The 18,545-nt window shown below is 40.0% G+C and overlaps 3 protein-coding genes across 5 annotated transcripts; 2 read left to right on the top strand and 1 right to left on the bottom strand.

Moving 5' to 3' along the window:
- Window positions 1–753: 753 nt before the first annotated feature.
- Window positions 754–4,894, bottom strand: LOC135588935 (probable magnesium transporter NIPA2). Its single transcript, XM_065081270.1, has 8 exons — window positions 4,702–4,894; window positions 4,406–4,462; window positions 3,274–3,364; window positions 3,025–3,185; window positions 2,655–2,782; window positions 2,438–2,575; window positions 1,508–1,600; window positions 754–1,349 (listed from the first exon to the last, which is right to left on the bottom strand). The coding sequence occupies exons 1-8, from the start codon at window positions 4,826–4,828 to the stop codon at window positions 1,206–1,208; spliced, it is 939 nt and encodes a 312-aa protein (XP_064937342.1). The 5' UTR covers window positions 4,829–4,894; the 3' UTR covers window positions 754–1,205.
- Window positions 4,895–6,588: 1,694 nt separating this feature from the next.
- Window positions 6,589–8,389, top strand: LOC103993499 (flavonoid 3',5'-hydroxylase 1). The gene is made up of 2 exons (XM_009413587.3): window positions 6,589–7,522; window positions 7,601–8,389. Exons 1-2 carry the CDS (start codon window positions 6,638–6,640, stop codon window positions 8,225–8,227), a joined length of 1,512 nt encoding a protein of 503 aa, XP_009411862.2. The 5' UTR covers window positions 6,589–6,637; the 3' UTR covers window positions 8,228–8,389.
- Window positions 8,390–9,218: 829 nt separating this feature from the next.
- LOC135582526 (uncharacterized) lies at window positions 9,219–17,058 on the top strand. Of its 3 annotated transcripts, XM_065078439.1 has the most exons (11): window positions 9,219–10,000; window positions 10,109–10,171; window positions 10,381–10,465; window positions 10,547–10,656; window positions 10,746–10,811; window positions 11,799–12,275; window positions 12,355–12,423; window positions 14,437–14,598; window positions 15,762–15,972; window positions 16,105–16,440; window positions 16,530–17,058. In XM_065078439.1, exons 1-11 carry the CDS (start codon window positions 9,398–9,400, stop codon window positions 16,628–16,630), a joined length of 2,283 nt encoding a protein of 760 aa, XP_064934511.1. In that variant the 5' UTR covers window positions 9,219–9,397; the 3' UTR covers window positions 16,631–17,058. The 3 variants fall into 3 exon arrangements, with proteins under 3 accessions (XP_064934511.1, XP_064934512.1, XP_064934513.1); XM_065078440.1 differs by lacking the exon at window positions 14,437–14,598; XM_065078441.1 differs by lacking the exons at window positions 16,105–16,440; window positions 16,530–17,058 and having other exon boundaries at window positions 15,766–15,950.
- Window positions 17,059–18,545: the final 1,487 nt, after the last annotated feature.

Here is an 18,545-nt window from a genome sequence, read left to right as displayed (position 1 = left end):
ATTCGAGATGATCTATAGATGATCAATTATAATACTTTTTTTTATCATTGAATTTTACATCAGATAATAAATATTATGATTATTAGTCTTGTAATAATCATTGTTAAGACTATAGCCGACATAATATAAAAGCTGGTTCAAAAGTCAAAAGTGTGACTTGAGAACTAACCACGAATTAACTTTTAGGTCAGAAACACGGAGTGAGATCCAATTTTGACTTGTGGAAGTTTGGCGTGTAATGGAAGGGTTGGGAGATTGCAGGCGAGTCTCCACCATTTGAGATCATCTGCACGTGGGGACTGATAAATGCAGAGGAAAGCACGACTAAATTGGATAGATGGTGAGAGTGATCAAACCTGTTCATGATCAATTGGACATGAGATTGAGTCAAGCTCATGTCCAACTGATTGATAAATGTATACAGAGACAGATAAATGTTCAATTAGTCAACTGATTGAATTGTGTTCATGCAATCATAATAACTCACTGTAAGGGAATCAGAATGCTGAATGAACTTTGAAACATGTACTTCTCTCTGAAAACATAGTACTAAAACCATGGCAAATAATACACACACTGATGACCTTATTCCATTTTTGAGAGTTGATGTCACATGGCTGGCATTGTGTTGCAAGAGTTTTAAAGAGAGCTCAGACTCTTAAGAGTCAACCTTGATCTGATGAGCTTGTCAATCATGCTATTGAAAACAATTTCAGCTACATTGGTTTGGGAATCAGTTCTCTGACAAGTCTGATTAATTGTCTGGTCTTCTTCCAGAAGAAAAAGTCAGCTATACAAGTAGAATCATGCGACAAAAATATACTGAACAATGAAAAAAGATACAGACCATACATCACTTGTTACAAGATGAAAAGAATTGAAGCTTTCTATCTCCAAGTTGTTGACAGCAAATACACATAGGTAGATGAAGTCCCTTGTACTAAATTTGGACAGTAGAAGTTGCATTCTTCGTCAGTCGACCGATGTTTATGGCATGTCAAAATCCAGAACAAAGATATTGAGAATACAGAGTATGTCCCAAGCATGGATCAGGGACTGTCATCTTCCTCAGGCTTTCTTGATGTTCTTTTCAGGAAAGAGTTGCACAGGAGTTTCAGTGGGACAATCTGATTTGATGGAGTAATTTGATGCTGAAACTTGATCGATCAATGACCGAAGCAAGGATGAATTACTTGTTTGAATTTCTAGGAGTCACTCAGGGCTATTGTTTCCATGGGAGTACTTTCTCCCATGTCCATTGTCTTGTGGAGAAGGAAAGTACCAGAGAGTATTGTAACGAACCCACATATCTCAGTGACTATCTGGGAAGCATTCTGGGAGGCCCAATCCTGGTTCATAACTAGCTAAGTTAGCAATAACTCTGAGACAAACAGTTATTGCTGAAGAAACTGAAAATTAAACTGAAAAATGGAGTTAAATCAGAAGGTTCAACAAAAGTAAGATTCATTGACAATCAAACATAAAAGGAAGACAACAAAAAAAGCACCTTAAACATGATCATGCTAGCCAATATGGTGAGAGTAGTGAACATCACATAGTAGACTGGGGATATCACAGCAGTATTGAAGGTGTCGAGTGCCTGCATGGATGAATCCAACAATTGCAATAAGCATAGCTGAAACTGTTTGTAGAAAAGATACTTGATAGTATTAGAAAAACTAATCCATTCATTGATTACTGCACCACAATGAACATGCCATACTTATTTTGATTTGATAAACTCTATTAACATGCAAATTTTGTATCCTTCAGAAAATAAATAAGATAGATGGAGAAAGAAAGGGAAAAGGAAGAGAGAGAGAGAGAGAGAGAGAGCAAAGTTAAGAATCCTTTGTAGGTAACACACTAAATTTATGCAAATCCTTCGTAATATTCCTGGATAGAATATCAACCTTTTTGTAAATGGTAAATCATTCATGTCATATGGACTCCATGAATCACTAGATGAAAACAAAAAATGGATGCATTAAGCCACAAGCTCTATACTATATGGTGCCATCCAAGCATGTAGGTGAAATATCGATGATGATCCCAACCAATTTATCTTACTGTTGGCAAATGATGGAATGAATTCCTCCATAGAATTTTTCTGCACTGCATAATGTGTATATTCATTATTCTAAAATCAATTGTGTATATTACTTGTTTGCAAAACCATTCATAGCGTATTAATTTTTCGTTATAATTCACCATATGACAACAGAAACGGTTGTATGGCGAAGTATGTAGGACGAACGCTTCAAATTTGTTATGTTTCTGTAGCAATGTATTCACTTCATGTGGTTATTTTAGCTTAAGACAACCTTTTTTCTTGAAATCCCTGCACACTGAATATGAGTACCAGATAAATTAGTAAATGCTATTGTCAAGCAAGTTTCTGTATTAGCATATGCATGCCCCACAAAATCAGGGTTACCTTGTTCAGATAATTCATCTGCATGAGACAACAGATTGCTACAACAACTGTAAAAAACCAGGTCTGAGCATAGACAAATTGATTCATTCCCGATAATGTTAGCTTTAACGCAATGCCCACTGCTTTTACACTCATAACCTGCACCAACAACCTAGTGAGCATTTCAGCGATGAAAGCACAAATGCACATCCGTAGTTTTAACAAACACTGAACACACCGTCAGGGAACCCATGAGTGAGCAAATTCCAACATATACCACCAAATTTGTTTGCCCATAACGTGGAACTAGGTGGACGATGAGAAAAACAACCAAGATCATGACCACACAGAAATAAACGATAAACCCTGTTGGAGAGAAAAAAGTTCGTTAGTCGACTAAAGGCTGAAGGTTCTGAGTCTGAAAACATGAAAAGTTTGTTTTTACAAATTCAGCGTATAAAGAAAGGTCTAAGTGGAACATACATAAGTAACACATGCTTAAACAAACCCAAAGGAGTTTAACCTCAGTACAGGAATCAATATTGGACATGAAAAAATTAAGCAAACACACATGACAAGACAAGTAGAATATTTAAGACTGGAGTTACCTGGTTCAGTGGCAAGGTACCAAACTTCCTTAACTGATTCAATATCTTTCTCTATTGGAGCATGCAAAACAATACTAACAGAACCAACCACACAAAGAACACACCCAAGGATGCCAAATATATGCAGTTTCTCGTTTAAAAAGAAATGAGCTAGCACTGCACTGCATCAAATAACTCATATTAGTGACACACTTTAGATTGATCTTTTAGAACTTACTAAACCTGAGAGTAGTGCCATGTTTACCATACCTGACAATTATACTCAGTGCTCCTAAAGGAGTTACAAGAATTGCCGGAGCAAATGCATAGGCAGCAAAGTTAGCTGCCTCACCAAGTATCACTGTAGACAATAAAACATATACATAAATAAATAACCAAAGTTGAGAGGATAGATCTGGGACAGTAATATCCTCTGCATAAAATCAAAATTTTATGGTCAATTAGAAGACAAAATATACATGAACTTGAATCTGGGAGCTTGCTTGCACAAGAGATTAACTTGAAGCTTTTCTTTATGTATGCCAAGTGCATGACCTATGTCAATCGACGCCAAACAGCACATACCATGCAACAAGTCAGCTTGCTATGAAATCTAAAATCTTTCTAAAAGTTCTTTGTTCTATATCACAAATTATGTTAGCTATCGGTTACCCCATCTGTTCTAGCCTATATCAGCCCTGAACCAATCGATTCAGCCCTACCTAAGTGATACTTCCTTTAGGCAGAAATGATGACACTCTTACTAACCACCAAAGTAGAGCCATTATCTGCAGGGTCTGCATCCTTCAATGAAACATTCCAGGTTCCTAGGATGCATTACACGGTTTTAGCCGTTGGGCTTCACACGGAAAAAGTTTTCGCTACGTTAATAAATTTTGAGAGAAAAATCATCTTTGTAAATGACAAAATCCACAATAATGTCTCCCCTGATTTTAAATGAGCCTAATACTAGCTAACCTATTCACATCTTCTCATATATTTGTAGCAATAACAATGCCAAAACTATTTTCTTAGAAAATTGAAAAAAAAAAAAAAAAAGGTGCCTAAAACTCAGAAACCATCACCAAACAACCCAAACTCCTGGCTCATAAATTCAGTTTTCCATGCCAAGTACTTGTTTCAACACCGAACATTCAGGACTCCAATTATGATCACAAGTCTCATACCAACAAGTTGACCAGGTGAATAACTACAGAAAAAAAAAAAAGGCGAATATGTGCATGTCTTCACAGCTCTCTAGAAGGTGCTTTTGTTCGCAAGAAATAAACCAGGAAATTGAAAGTATGTTCCATGATGACATGATATGTCTCCAATAGATATGGATCACGTCTAAGAACACTAGGATATTCTTACAGATATCAAATGCAAACATTGAACTTACTAGTAAGCATCCCAACCCACCAGAGAGGCTCGTACAAGTATGAGAACCCTCCCGAACCTGAAATGTTGAAAGGAAAACATCATTTACTCAATCACTTCGTCATATCCGCAACAAAACGAACTTTAATCCAATATAGAACTTCATGCCTCCTCGATAGTGAATTATGATTCCATAAGGCACAAACCATCATTCCTGGTATGTGATCGTAATTAACTATGTCTCGGATCGACCTTCGTGATCAGATCAATAGTAACGAAATGGAAACGAAAGAGAAGAAAAACCAAGAAAGACCAGACCTGCTCTGACGCCATGCGCCCCGGCCCTTTTGAGCCCTTTCTTCTTCACGATGAAGCTTGACCCGATGAAAAGACTCGACGATAGGGCCAGCACGAGACCCCGAATGTTGTCCACCGAGACTCCCATCGTTGAACACACAAATCCTCCAAGCTAGATCCCTGAATCCAAAAAAGTGAACCCCAACATAAACGCCGACACTCAACAAACGCCATTTTTCCTATAAATGAATGAAAAGAGAGCTGCGACGCCGGATTCTTCGACCGGAACCGCGAGCAACACCCACCAAAACGATCAGAACGGCGACGGAGGATCGACGGATGGGAGGAAGCTCATGGAGGGGGGGGCGGGAGGCGACGCAACAGCTTCTTTCGGCGTTGCCTCCTCCAACGAGGGGGCCGCTTCCGCCTTTTGAGCTCTCTCCCCGATTCCCTCGCTATTACTCGTTCGAGTTGTCCGTGTGAGTCTCCCACACGGGGGGCGAACCTAGACATGATCGAATCGTGTTCGTTGGATTCGGGATCGACGCTACATGATGCATCAAACCCTTCTTTGGTTGTTTGGAAGAAACTATATGGAATATGATTCCGGTGATATATATTTAGGGATATAATTACAACATTAATCATGGTAGCATGTAAGTAAATTTAATACATAGAGGCTTAATTATATATATATATATCATAATTTTTTTCATCATCATAATAATTAAATATTGAGAGTGAGATAATTGATCTATTAGACCTTACATACTATCATGCTCTTCTAATATTAGACTTTGATATCGATTATTAGAACGAAATAACTAACTTATTAATCTTAGTAAAATGAGCTCAAACTACTAACTTAAAATATTTAAGTTAATATTAACAATAATGCATCAATCAAATTAATCATCATCTTATCCCATTTCTGACATGGAACTAATCATGGTGTTACGCCCAAATTATAGAATTATTATATATTTTAAATTATTTAATAAGTATTTATTATATTTTATTTTATCTCAACCTTTATCTTTAATAATTAAAGTGTTTTACCGACCAGAGTGGTTATACTCTAAAGAAAATTACCTGATGAAGTATTATTATACTTTCAACTCTAGTTAGGTAAGTCTACTATACACTATCATTAAACCAATCATTAAGGTAATGATATGACATGCCTAAAGAAAGCCATTTGCTTGCAATAAGGCCAAATCATTCACTCTATACAAATCCTATGGCCATTTATTTTATGATCTAACATAGTAACTATAGATCACCTTTGAACACACTAACCCTAATTCTACAAACAAGTGTGCTTCCCATGCATTAATGGAACAGCAACTAAAGGTCAAAGCTGGAGGTGGCACATCGAAATAATTGTCTGTGCAGTATTTATTAGGTGAGTACTCAACATAATTGTTGACGATTCTAATCGATCTCAAACAACAAGAAGTCTTTGTCCATATATTATTATTATCTTTCGGTAGGTAGTCCACTAATGATTTGATTTAATGGACAAACTACATGAGATTTGCCTTTGTAAATAAATTTTAATATTAAATATATTTATCTGGGCAATCAAGTTCTTAGGATTATATTAAATAAAAATATTTTTTTATTAAAGTAGAATTTGAGTTTAGTATTTAAAAAAATATTAATTTTTTCTCAACTAAATTAATTGACGCCTTTAAATAGAAATGGAGGAAGAAAAGAAAGATAATTATTTTCTTGTGCCTAAATATTTTGATCCGCTGGCCCACAGGAAGTCAGGAAACAGAAGCAGAAGTCAGTGGCCCGAGACAGGTGGTCACGTTTGCGGGTGGAGTATCCATCCGTCGCCCCTCGTGACTGCCGTTGCCACGGCTACCAGTCTCCAAGTGACACACAGATCTATATAGGTCTCCGGTGCCACCATCGCTCCCACAAGACAGGGTTGATTCCACCTTCCACCATGGCGACGGTCTTCCTGCGCGAGCTCTTTCTATGCGTCGCGCTCTTTTATGCTCTTCGGTACGTGGTTCGGCGTCTCCTCCCTCGTCGTGCTCTACCGCCGGGGCCGCGAGGGTTCCCTGTCGTCGGTGCGCTCCCGCTGCTGGGAAGCGCGCCGCACGTGTCGTTGGCCCGCATGGCCAAGCGGTACGGCCCGGTCATGCACCTCAAAATGGGGCAGTTCGGCGTGGTGGTGGCTTCTACTCCGAGTGCGGCTCGCGTCTTCCTCAAGACCCTCGATACCTACTTCTCCAACCGCCCCGTCGACGCCGCCCCCATCAGGCTCGCCTACGAGGGCCAGGACCTTGTTTTTGCGGAATACGGCCCCAAGTGGAAGCTGCTGCGCAAACTGTGCAACCTGGAGATGCTCGGCAACAAGGCGCTCGACGCATGGAGCGGCGTGCGGCGCGACGAGGTCGGCCACATGCTGCGGTCCATGAAAGCGTCGGGACGTAAGCGGGAGAGGGTGATGCTGGGGGAGATGCTCATTTACACCATGGCGAACATGATCGGGCGGGTGATACTGAGTCGCCGCGTGTTCGAGACGAAGGACACGCAGGCGAACGAGTTCAAGGACATGGTGGTGGAGCTCATGACTTTGGCGGGGCAGGTGAACATCGGCGACTTCATCCCGGCGGTGGCGTGGATGGACCTGCAGGGGTTGGAGCGACGGATGAAGAAGCTTCACACCAAGTTCGATTCGGTGCTCAGTAGGATGGTGGCCGAGCACGAGGCGACCAAAAGCGACCGTGAAGGGAGACCCGATTTGCTGGACACCGTGCTGACCAACCGGGACGGTTCGGACGAGGTGAAGCTGACGAACGATAACATCAAGGCCCTGCTTTTGGTAACGAAACCTTTCTGCTCCTCGTCCACAAAAGCGCTTCTTTGACACGGCATCACGTTGTGGTTTTCCTGGTTGCAGAATCTGTTCACTGCAGGAACGGACACCTCGACAGGGACGATCGAATGGGCGATGGCGGAGATGCTACTGAACCCGAGCATCCTCAAGCGGGCGCAAGCGGAGATGGACAGAGTCATCGGCCGGGACCGGCGACTGGAGGAATCCGACATACCAAACCTCCCGTACCTGCAAGCCATATGCAAGGAATCGTTCCGGAAGCACCCGTCCACCCCTCTCAACCTGCCGCGCATCTCGACCCAGGCGTGCGAGGTCAACGGCTACTACATCCCCAAGAACACCAAGCTGCTGGTCAACATATGGGCGATCGGGAGGGACCCGGACGTGTGGGAAAACCCGCTGGAGTTCAATCCCGACCGGTTCATGACGGCGGAGGGATCCAAGATGGACCCGCGCGGCAACGACTTCGAGCTCATCCCCTTCGGCGCCGGGCGAAGGATCTGCGCCGGCGTGCGCATGGGGGTCGTGCTCGTCCAGTATATGTTGGGTTCTTTGATCCACGCCTTCAACTGGAATCTGCCGGAAGGGGAGAACCTCGATATGGGCGAGACGTTTGGGATCGCGTTGCAGAAGACCGTGCCGGTGGCGGCCATGGTGAGCCCTCGATTGGCAGCGAGCATCTACGAGTAATCGACGACGTGTGGAGATGATCAGAACAGTGGATGAGTCCGTCACCTTTAAGAATAAGGTTGGAAGATAGTGGTCGATCGGGTGTGTAAGACTAGTCTGTTGCGACACTGCGTCGAATTTACCATATGAAATCTATAAGATTTGAAGGCATCTTTTCTTCTATGTTATGATGTTTTATGATACCTATGATATAATTTTGATGTATGAGAAAATTCGAGCTCATTATATTTTATGATACATGTTAGCGTAAACAACTTTATGCCGTGGCCTCGGGGCCGACGCGACTTGGTCAGGGTCCGAATGACGGGGATCTGGTACGGCGTCCCACGAGATTGCCCAGGTGGTCGGTTAAGGTGATCCGATCGGGACGATGCGTCGGGAGGGAAGCTTTTCCATAGCGTCGGGAAGATGCAACCCCGCCCTTGCATCTGCACACAGGTCGGGTCGGAAGCTCGACCCGACCCCTCCGACGATCAAGTTAGACGATGTGGAGTAGAGTTTTTTGTCTGTGTTTTTTTTCCCCTCATCGTTTAGAACTCGGGGGTATTTATAGGAGAGTTTACTGTTTCCTGATGTGCCCGTTTATAGGGGGCAGGCTCGTACTCATGGTAGCATCTGACACTGGTGTTGGCGTGGCGAGAAGGACCGAACTGCCGCAGGGTATGGGCACGCTTCTGTCGTCGTCCTTCTCTTTCTCGGCCAGGCATGTTAGGTCGGACGACGACGAAGTCGTTGTCTGAGAACGAGTGACGTCGGCGCATGTCGCGTCGACATTATTGTCTTTTTTGGGCTGAGGGTCGTTCAGTCATGGCTGACGTCGTGGCATATCATGTCGCCATTATTACCCTCATCAATACGCATGATATAAGTTTGATTGGGCTACGCGTTATCTCATATTGGTCCATAATGAACTTACACCAAAGCCAACCCGGATCCGATCAACAAGATCCAACAACGGCGCTTAAATTGATGCATTGCATTGGAGCGACAGCGTGGCTTCAGTGAGCCCCGCTCAGCGTCGGCGGGCGAAAGGTGGGCTTTCCTTGTCAGCCACTCTCCTGTGGCCTCGTCGACGGTCACCTCATTTCGCACCACGAATTCCCTTTTGGCCACCCAACCCATCAAAGCAGCCGACGCCAATAGCTCATTCCCTTGTCCGGCGAGGCCACCATGCCTGGGATTCCCGCTGCTGCTGCTGCCACCCTCTCCACCCCCGCCGATCTGTTCTCTTTCGACGATGATGACGGCTTTGGCGACTTCATATTCGCCTCCTCCGACCAACCTCTCCCACCCCATCGGCAGCAGGACGATGACGACTGGGGCGAATTTGTCGTCGGCCCGCTCGGATCCCAGCGTTTCGAATCCCCAGCTACGCCGCCCCCCTTCGATGCCTTCCCTTCCCATTCCGCCGCCGTCGTCGTCGACGAGATCGTGGGTGTCAAGGAATGGGAGAAACCCAGAGGGGCGCTGCCGCTGTCGATTTTCGGGGAGGAGGAGGAGGAGGTGAACGAACCGCAGCCCCTCCAGCCGCTGAACATCTGCTCTCCTTCTTTGTCTTCTTCGAGTCCGGCCACAGATCACAAGGGACCGGTTGGTGGTGGAGAGCTGAGGGATCTGATCACCAGTCTCTATGGCCATGCCCCCCAACCGGTTGGCGTTGACAGGATCGGCTCTCGTTTGGCTGAGGGAAAGGAGGACGATACCGGCGAGAGCTCTTGGGAATACAAGGACGCCTCTTCCTCGTCGCCCAATTCGGTGCTCAAGTTGATGATGGTATTGATAATGATGATGCATTTTTGTATGGTGGTCTCATGGTTCAACATCGATTTTTCTTCGGAGCTGATTGATCAATTTTCACCGCTCTTTGTATAATTGTATCAGGAAGACGGTATACGAGAGGAGAAATCTGGGCCTCGTGGCGTTGCAGCTGTGGGTGAAGTCGAGGTGAGAAGAAGCAGCTTCTTCATGTTGCCCGCTGTATTGTTTTCTGTTCTCGCATTTTAGCTGCATCTCCAACTAGCATTAGAATATGGACATTCTCTACGAAGAATATATCTGTCATATTTGCTCTCCTATTTAAAAGTAAGTAATTGCATTCTTATTCGGAGCTTTTGTGATGTATATTTGTCATATGACACTTATGCTGTGTGAAGGTTCTTCGAATTGGGTCACAAGGTCATCAAGAGGCAAATGGTTGGATCAGTGTTGGTAATGATGGACAAGATGTTAGTAATGGAGGTACAGATGGAGCAGGCTTTCTTTCTGATGCTAGTTTTCCTATGGTTGTTCATGATAGAATAAGAAATGCCCAAAACACAGATGACTGGTTTTCCGGCCCAGAGAATGGCGAGAAAAGAGGTGAAGAGGAGTTTTGGAAGTTTGGTGATACTGTTATGGAGAACAAAGTCGTATCAACTTTGGGACAAAAGGTTGTGTTTCTCCTATTCCTCTAGCATTGACATCAGTAGTTGGTATAATTTGTTTATCTAATAGATGAAGTCTTCTAATCTTTTCCCAGAGCCATGAAGAACCAATGATTCAAGATGCTGAGACAAAGATGCTGGGTCCCAGCACTGAAACTGAGGTTGGCATGTGATTTTTTGCTATGCTAACACCTTTTCTGTTCCCCCTCTCCCTTTTAACCCCATTTCTGCTGTCCTCAGTACAACTATTTTGTTTTTTTTATGGCCTGTCCTATTAATATCTTAGACTTTTGTTACATTGAAAAAATATAATTTGTTTGGTAAACCATAAGTGACTTAGTAATAATTTGTGTATTTTGAAACGACATTCTTTTGAGTATTGTTCATTATCAATATGGCCTTATCTCCCTTGTCTCAAATAAATTTTTGGGCCAAATACTCCATGACTGGCTTCCTTCGTGTTGAAATAATTTTGTTAAGTTCATATCTGCTTTACATGATAGTATTTAAAATTCACTGAATCTAATAAACATCATTGAACTTTGACACAATGGTGTGTCATCCTGTGTCTGCATTTTTCTGAATCAGGTTCATAGAGTCAGAATGGGTGGAACACGGCCCTTGTACCAGTTAATGCAGAAGGGGTTTGCCTCACTCAGATAGAAACACTTCTGCATATCTGACTTTACTGTTCATCTGAGCTTAAATATGTGTCATCAAACCCCTTTCAGTCAGTTGAGGATCAAATACTGTAATGTTTCAGATAATTGTTTTGGTTTCCTAGAATGGTGCTGTACCATTTACTTAAAACACGCAATTTAAATGCCCCCTGAATAGATTAACTACTACAGCTGATTAATAGTTGCATAGACCTGCTGGTACTGGATACCACTAAGCATTCTGAGTTGGAATTATGACTCCTAAATTAAGACGAACAATTGATAACTTGATCTAGACAAACCATGACTAATGCAAACTTAAACTTCGCCCACTATATTTTATCAACATTATAATCATTACCCTAGTTGTTTATATCATATAAGAAAGCATAAATTTTAGTTAATTGTTAAAAAAAAATGTGATTTAGGGGAATTATTCTGTGGATTTATATCTGATAAGTCCTCTCTCTTTTCTTTTATAATTTGCAGGCTACCAGAAGCGTGTTGAAAAGTAACCTAGTTGACTGGCCTGTTCATTCTTGCAGCAATTTTAAAAAAGAAGCTGATCTAGGACTCAATGACCTGAATGGGTATTTTTGTGAGCCAATGTTTGTGGGGAGTTCAACTAAAGATATAACTTTTACCTCATCCGATAGGCTTACTAACAACACACTGGAAATGTTCATTGAGGTTGATCAGGACGATGCTGTTTGTGCTGCAAATGATGCCACAAAGAAGCATCAAAACTCAGATATGGTCAGCTCAGTGCAGAGAGATTATCATCTTGGTAGAACTCAATGCGAGTTCTTAAAAATTTCAGAAGTAGTGGTCAGGAATCAGGATTCTGCATGTGAAATAGATAAAAATGATTCAACTAATTTGACACACAACTCTCTTGTAGCTCTTTATTGTAGATTGAAAGATGGATCTGCTTCCTTATTAAATTGCCATCTTGATGATCTCAAGGTTAGTGCCATAAAACTATATATGCTTGCTTCTTGCTATGTTCATTAATTTTGTTAAGTAAAAATGCCTTTAATTTCAGAATGCATATGAAGTTGCTTCTCTTTCTGGTGAAGAAGTTAAAGAAAAAGAAATATATGAAGAAATTAAGGTGAGTGCCATGAGTTAATCTATAATCTGTGATTTCTTTATGTTGAAAAATTTTACATTTCATTAACTTAATAAGTCAGTTGCCTTGAAATTTTTATCTTATTAACTTACTTTTGGAGTCATAATATTAAGTAAATTATTATATATGAAGTATATTGTCATCTTCAAGTTATATTAACAATAGGACAAATCTGTAGTTGCTTCTACATTAACCAGTTGTTTTGATGCCCTTAGCTCACTTTCTAATATGTTTCTTATAGCACAAATTACTCCTCAGTCTTCATCTCTTATGCTAAAGATATATGGCCCTTCTTAATAATATGGTATTATGAACAAGGTTTGCAATAACACTCGGTGCAGTTCGTATGGTACGGGCAGGCAGTATTTACAGTTTATTGATATGTGAACCAGGGTAAACAGCATGCCTGGTATAGGGTTTGCATCACCTGGTATGGGAAAGTACAGGCCCTTAATGGGCACGGAAATTGACACCGATATGTGGGCATGATGTGATGCGGAACCATTAAACAGCGATACTGAAAAATTCAGGATATGATATGATCATGAATACAACCAGAAAATATACATTTTCTGAGTACCAATCAAATATTAAGCAATAAAAATTCAAATTATTTAAAAATATATATATATAGTAATTGTAAGTTAATATAGTAATCCAATAATGATCATGGCTCAAGCTAAGTCATGAAACATACTAAGAAGCAAGGTCTGTCGAAGCGTACCGCCCGTACCGGACGGTATGTACTAGTCCAACAGGTTACCGGTATACGGACCGCCCGGTACCGTTACAGTGCTACAGTGCTATACTGTAGCATTGCTACAGTATGAAAAAAAATATAAAATTGTTCGGTACATCAGGGTGTACCGCTCGGTACACCCTGATGTATCGCCCGGTACACCAGTACCGTACCGTACCGAGCCCGGGTCGAAACGCCGGTACGGTACAGTACGGCGAACCTTGCTAAGAAGTGCTCAATTAGATTAAATTTGTTACACACATCAATATACATATTCATCAAAAATTAAACCAAATGCATCTAGAGAAGTTCATGAGATAGCAATGGCTTTGTCCAATAAGCATCAAGCCATGTAGGTGAGTGTTTTCTCCATGACCAAGCAATGATCAATTTCAGCAAAAAAAAAAAGAAAAAGAAAAATTAGGATGCAGCATGGCCATGTTGGGAAAGTGCCCAACATGGATACAGGAACCAGTAACTTCATGGAATCTATAGCTACATATACCTGTCCCTTATAGAACTCCAAAATAGCATATCCTATACCATAAGAGATCCTATAGAAGCCCAAGTATTAAATTTGTAACCGAAGTTTGATTTACACTAGTTATAGGATACAGTTCAACAATGAATATTATACAAGTAGCAACTGCCAAAATTCTTTGGAGTCATAATTTAATAATATCCCCATGCCTTGTTAATCTATACCACTCCACAAAAAATTGCCGATGGTTAAAAAGGTCCATGCCTTTAACAGCTCGCCTATCCTTGAAAAAATGTTGGTGTTGATCATTCAAATTCTGGAGAAAGAATAATGAAATTAAACTTCTTTCATGAAAATTTCTTTCTTCTTGAAGATCTAATTTCATGTATTACTCGTATTAACCGAAGAGATAAATATATTTAATAGCTTACACATGGCTTCTTATAATTTTATGCATAATGAACTTCTTTTGCTTTTAAAAATTTCTAATACATTTAGAAAATACAACTCAAGTTGTAGTTTTTGTTATTCATTTAATCTAAAAACGTGTCATAGCATGCTTGCCATTTATTTTTCCTCTGCTTGCCTTTGAGTATGACTAACGGACAATTTAAGTTCCTAAATCTTATATATTCTTGCAAGTTATATTTTCTGACCTCTCATTACTTTCATGGTGAATGAATACTGTAAGATTTCTTAAAAGAAATTTTAGTTTGTCAGTTCTGCTTTACAGGTTTGAGTTACACTTACAACTATTTTCCCCTCCTTTCTTTAGGTAGCTTATGAGAAACTAGAAGAAGTTAAGGGTACTGAAAATGCCAAAATAGGAGAGCACCTATCAAAAAATGTTTGCATTAGTCAACTGCTTAAAGCTGTAGAAGAGCCAAACTTTCGAGCATTTGAGCAAGAATATCACCTGTCAGAAAGAATAATATCAGTAAGCACTCCTTAAACCTATGCTTTACATGGAAGAATCAGCTAATTATTTGCAGACCAAAATTTATCTTATCTAATCTGCATTTGTTGGCATATGAAAATTGACTTAAAACTTATTATGATATGTTCTAAAGTGGATTGTATCTGTTTACATGAACGTTTAACATCTTTATATTGGATGAACAATTTAGTGCATGGATGATCCTTCTCCCAATTAATCATGATGGTTGTAACAAGATGTTTACCAAATCTGTTTTAAATTGATTATCTTTCTTATTGTTTCCATTGGTGACATGATAGACAATATTTATTATTCAGGAATTTTGCTGCTCTTTCTTGAAAAATTAAAATTTTGTTTACTTGAGAACTATCCCTCATCATATTTATAAAATATGTGACCCGGACTTCATAGGACACGATCATTGGTCATGTCATCTAATCCACTTTCACCACTTTTTGATTGATTACTGTTGTAGTACAACTTTTAAGGTGGGCCTATGCAATGTACTTAATTAGACTTAAAGGACAAGACTTATCCGAATAACTAATGAAAAGACCAAGAATGCTAACATACAAAGATCTGGGGTCAAAGGAAACATAATTCTTGAGAAGCGAAAGGAAAATGTACCAAAAAATAAACAGTGTACTTAGTCAAGTTTTAAGAGTTTTTCTTATTGACGAAACCCTGGACGATCTTCAGAAAGTAAAGGATAACATGCAGACCAATCCCCTCTTAGATTTTTGGTTTTGATCATGATGTAATGCAAATTTTTGAGAGGCAAAAGAGATGGATTCTTAAGGTAAAAGGGTACTACAATTAATTTTGATGAAATTTTTTTCTGTACGTCTCTGATAGTTTGATGTTTAATATGGAATTATAGCCTTAGTGAAAGGAACATTCAGATCAACCCCCTCCTAAATTTTTGGTTTTGGTCTCGTAATGCAAATACCTTACAGTGGCAAAAAAGATGGAATTCTTAAGGGCAAATTGTACTACAGTTAATTTTGGTGGAAATTTTCTTCTATATTGTAGAACTTATCAATAATGGCAATGGAAATCTGAACAAAAGACCATTTGCTTTCCAATAATTAGGTCTGTTAAAATATTCTTGCATGATCCATGAAGACATGCACTGTGTTCAGAAACTAATTTGCTTTCCATAGGCAGGGAAAGAGTTATGTGCAGCAATTGAATTTCTTGAACATACCAACTCAGTACTTTGTATTCTGGCATTAGCATCAAGAGAGGAACAGCATGCTTATATTCATGCATGGTCTGCCATAAGTGTGGCTTGTGTTCAAGAGTTGCAGCATGGTGCCATAATTTTGCAAGAGTCGGTTCAAGCACAAAAATTGATGCAAATATTATTTCAAGGTACACATTCATGTTAACTGAATTTATATTTCATAAATTGGAACCTTCCTCTGTTTTTGAGTTAGCCAATTTTGCAAATTTGTTACTTCTAGATATTTAATTTTCCTCCTTCCAATATTTAATGCCCTGCAGAAGTAAAATATTTTATTGCCATCGGGGAGATCTATCGAGTCACAGAAGTCTTGAGAGTCTCTTTGAAACTTTACAAACCTTGGATACTGTTGAATCGGGGTGTCTCCAGCCAATTATTAACAAACTTAGATAAGTGTGCTGAAGCATGGACTGTCTCCGGTCTGGAAAACGCTTTGAAAACCATTTCTGATGCCAATGGTGTAGAATATGCCGTTTTGGCCAAACGACTCCTTTCATCCATCAAACTTCTTGGTGACCTTGATCTCTCCCACTATTCTTTTAATCATGACAAAACGATTTGTAGAATATCACTGTTGACCACGGAAGAATTGCAAGGTACAGTCTGGATGATTCTGAACTCTTTATTCTGGTTATTCATCGTGACTTCTCTCCCGTGGACTTATTTGTTGTTCCATATTAAACAGACATGAAAATGGTGCTATGGAGCGGAAACTATTATTTTGGCAAGCTTGCAAACCTGTGGGCCAATCGGATATCTCATGATCCTCCCAAACTTACATTTTGATTAGTTCAAGACACATCTGGAATTTGGAAGCAGGAGATTCTTAAACACGCTCGGGTACCCAGTCAAGACAATCTCTTTCCTAGATGAAACTGCAGTGTCGCAGGTGCTATCTAATAAATCCAAGAGCACTCGAGAAAGTCTTCACGTAACAGACGAAGCCGAGTATTACGTTGCAACATTATCGATCCCAAATGAGGAAGAATGATCTTAGAAACAATCATTGGTGTGTCGTTCTCCATTCTTACGCTCGATGCTTCTTTTCTTTCCTCTTTCTGAGTTCTAGTCATTGGAAATGTATATTGTGGTTGCAAGTCTCGGCTATATTCATTCTATTCTTTTGTTCGATATCAATACACGACCAGGTGCTTAGTATTTGATTATTCTAGAGATATGAAAGTTTGAATCGAAGGCACACATCATGTTTGGGATGACTCAAAAGACTTCATGAAGGTTTCTCTTCGCTTCAGTCTCATTGCGGAAATGATAAGGTGGTTTTTATTCACTGATTTTGACCTCAATTCAAGATATTAATCAGATGCTGTTGTTCCTTATTCAGATCATGGTTGCACCTGAGAGTTACGTGCAAGTTTCTCTCACATCATCGACTTCCATGATGTTCTAACACATGAAAACAAATATTGATGGAACATGGCATTCCTGGAAGTATCTGTGACTGTTGTGACTATGTGATCCACCTAATAGATGTTGTTATTCCTCACCTTTCTACATATGATAGCATATTTGTTGAAGTGTCTTTGTATTGTAGCCAACTATAATAATTTGTTGAAATGTCTTTTGTATCTTGTCATGAAGAACATAAATATCAAGATAATTAAATCAGGAGTGTTATGATCTTACCCAATTAGCAGCTTAACATTTGATTGGATGAAATAATTACCTCAGTTTGATATTTCTAAAATCATATTACTTCAAATACACAAATTTGAAGTGATGCAAATTTCTTTCCATTTTCCATGTGTGGATTGGATTAGATTGTGGATAGCATACACAAACTAGGTTTTAATTTTACGAGAATATATCTTTTATGTGTATGCTTATATGCATATTGATGAATTATGAATTAGCTTTAATCGGAAGTATTTGACCAAAATAGGTTCGAGATGAAGTGGTGGTAGCGATCACATCACATCACATCACATTACATCACATCATCAACAACAGTGCTGAAGCCAAGATGAAAGCACTATCAAACATGAGACTACCCTCGCCAGGGGGTCGTGTTCTCTCTCTCGAAAGATCCAAGTCCATGAAGACAACTAAATCCTCTTCGTCTCGTCCATGGCACGCCAAGATTCCTTGGTTTGTCCGTAGCCAAATACCGTGGGCGTTGGGTCACAGTCAAAGATTGTAATAGAATAATAATAATACGTCATGACAAGGCACTTCATTTTCGTGTCTCGTGGCGGCCACCACTAGAATATTCTGCAAAATTTAGAATTCCGTCAGATGTCTTTTCATCTTAACATATTTTACGTGATTTGATGAATTCTTTATTTTAATTTTATGTATCAAATGAGTTTTCGAGCTGAACATGATATTTTGATGTTCTTTCTTAAACAAATAAATTATTAATCCCAGACATTTAAATTAAAGTTGATGATAGTGGGTATATATATATATATATATATAATCCTTGTAAATTCATTCAAATCATTGGCTTTGGAATAAATCAAAATATTATAAAATTTCTTATTTAAGGATTTGAGGCCTTAAGGACATAAGGTAGAGTGGTGGTTTTACACTATCATATATGATAAGGTCATTTAGTCTCACATTGGTTAAGGAGTATGAGAACCAAGGGCTCATAAGTCCGTTAAGTCTCTCTTACCCTCAAAGGTGCTTTTTGGTGCTATGAAAAGATAAAATCGTATGGGTACACCCATCGTCCAAAGCG

Source organism: Musa acuminata, chromosome BXJ1-8, assembly GCF_036884655.1.
Source record: "Musa acuminata AAA Group cultivar baxijiao chromosome BXJ1-8, Cavendish_Baxijiao_AAA, whole genome shotgun sequence".
In the NCBI taxonomy this organism is placed as follows: domain Eukaryota; kingdom Viridiplantae; phylum Streptophyta; class Magnoliopsida; order Zingiberales; family Musaceae; genus Musa; species Musa acuminata.
This window is presented reverse-complemented; position numbering and strand designations above follow the sequence as displayed.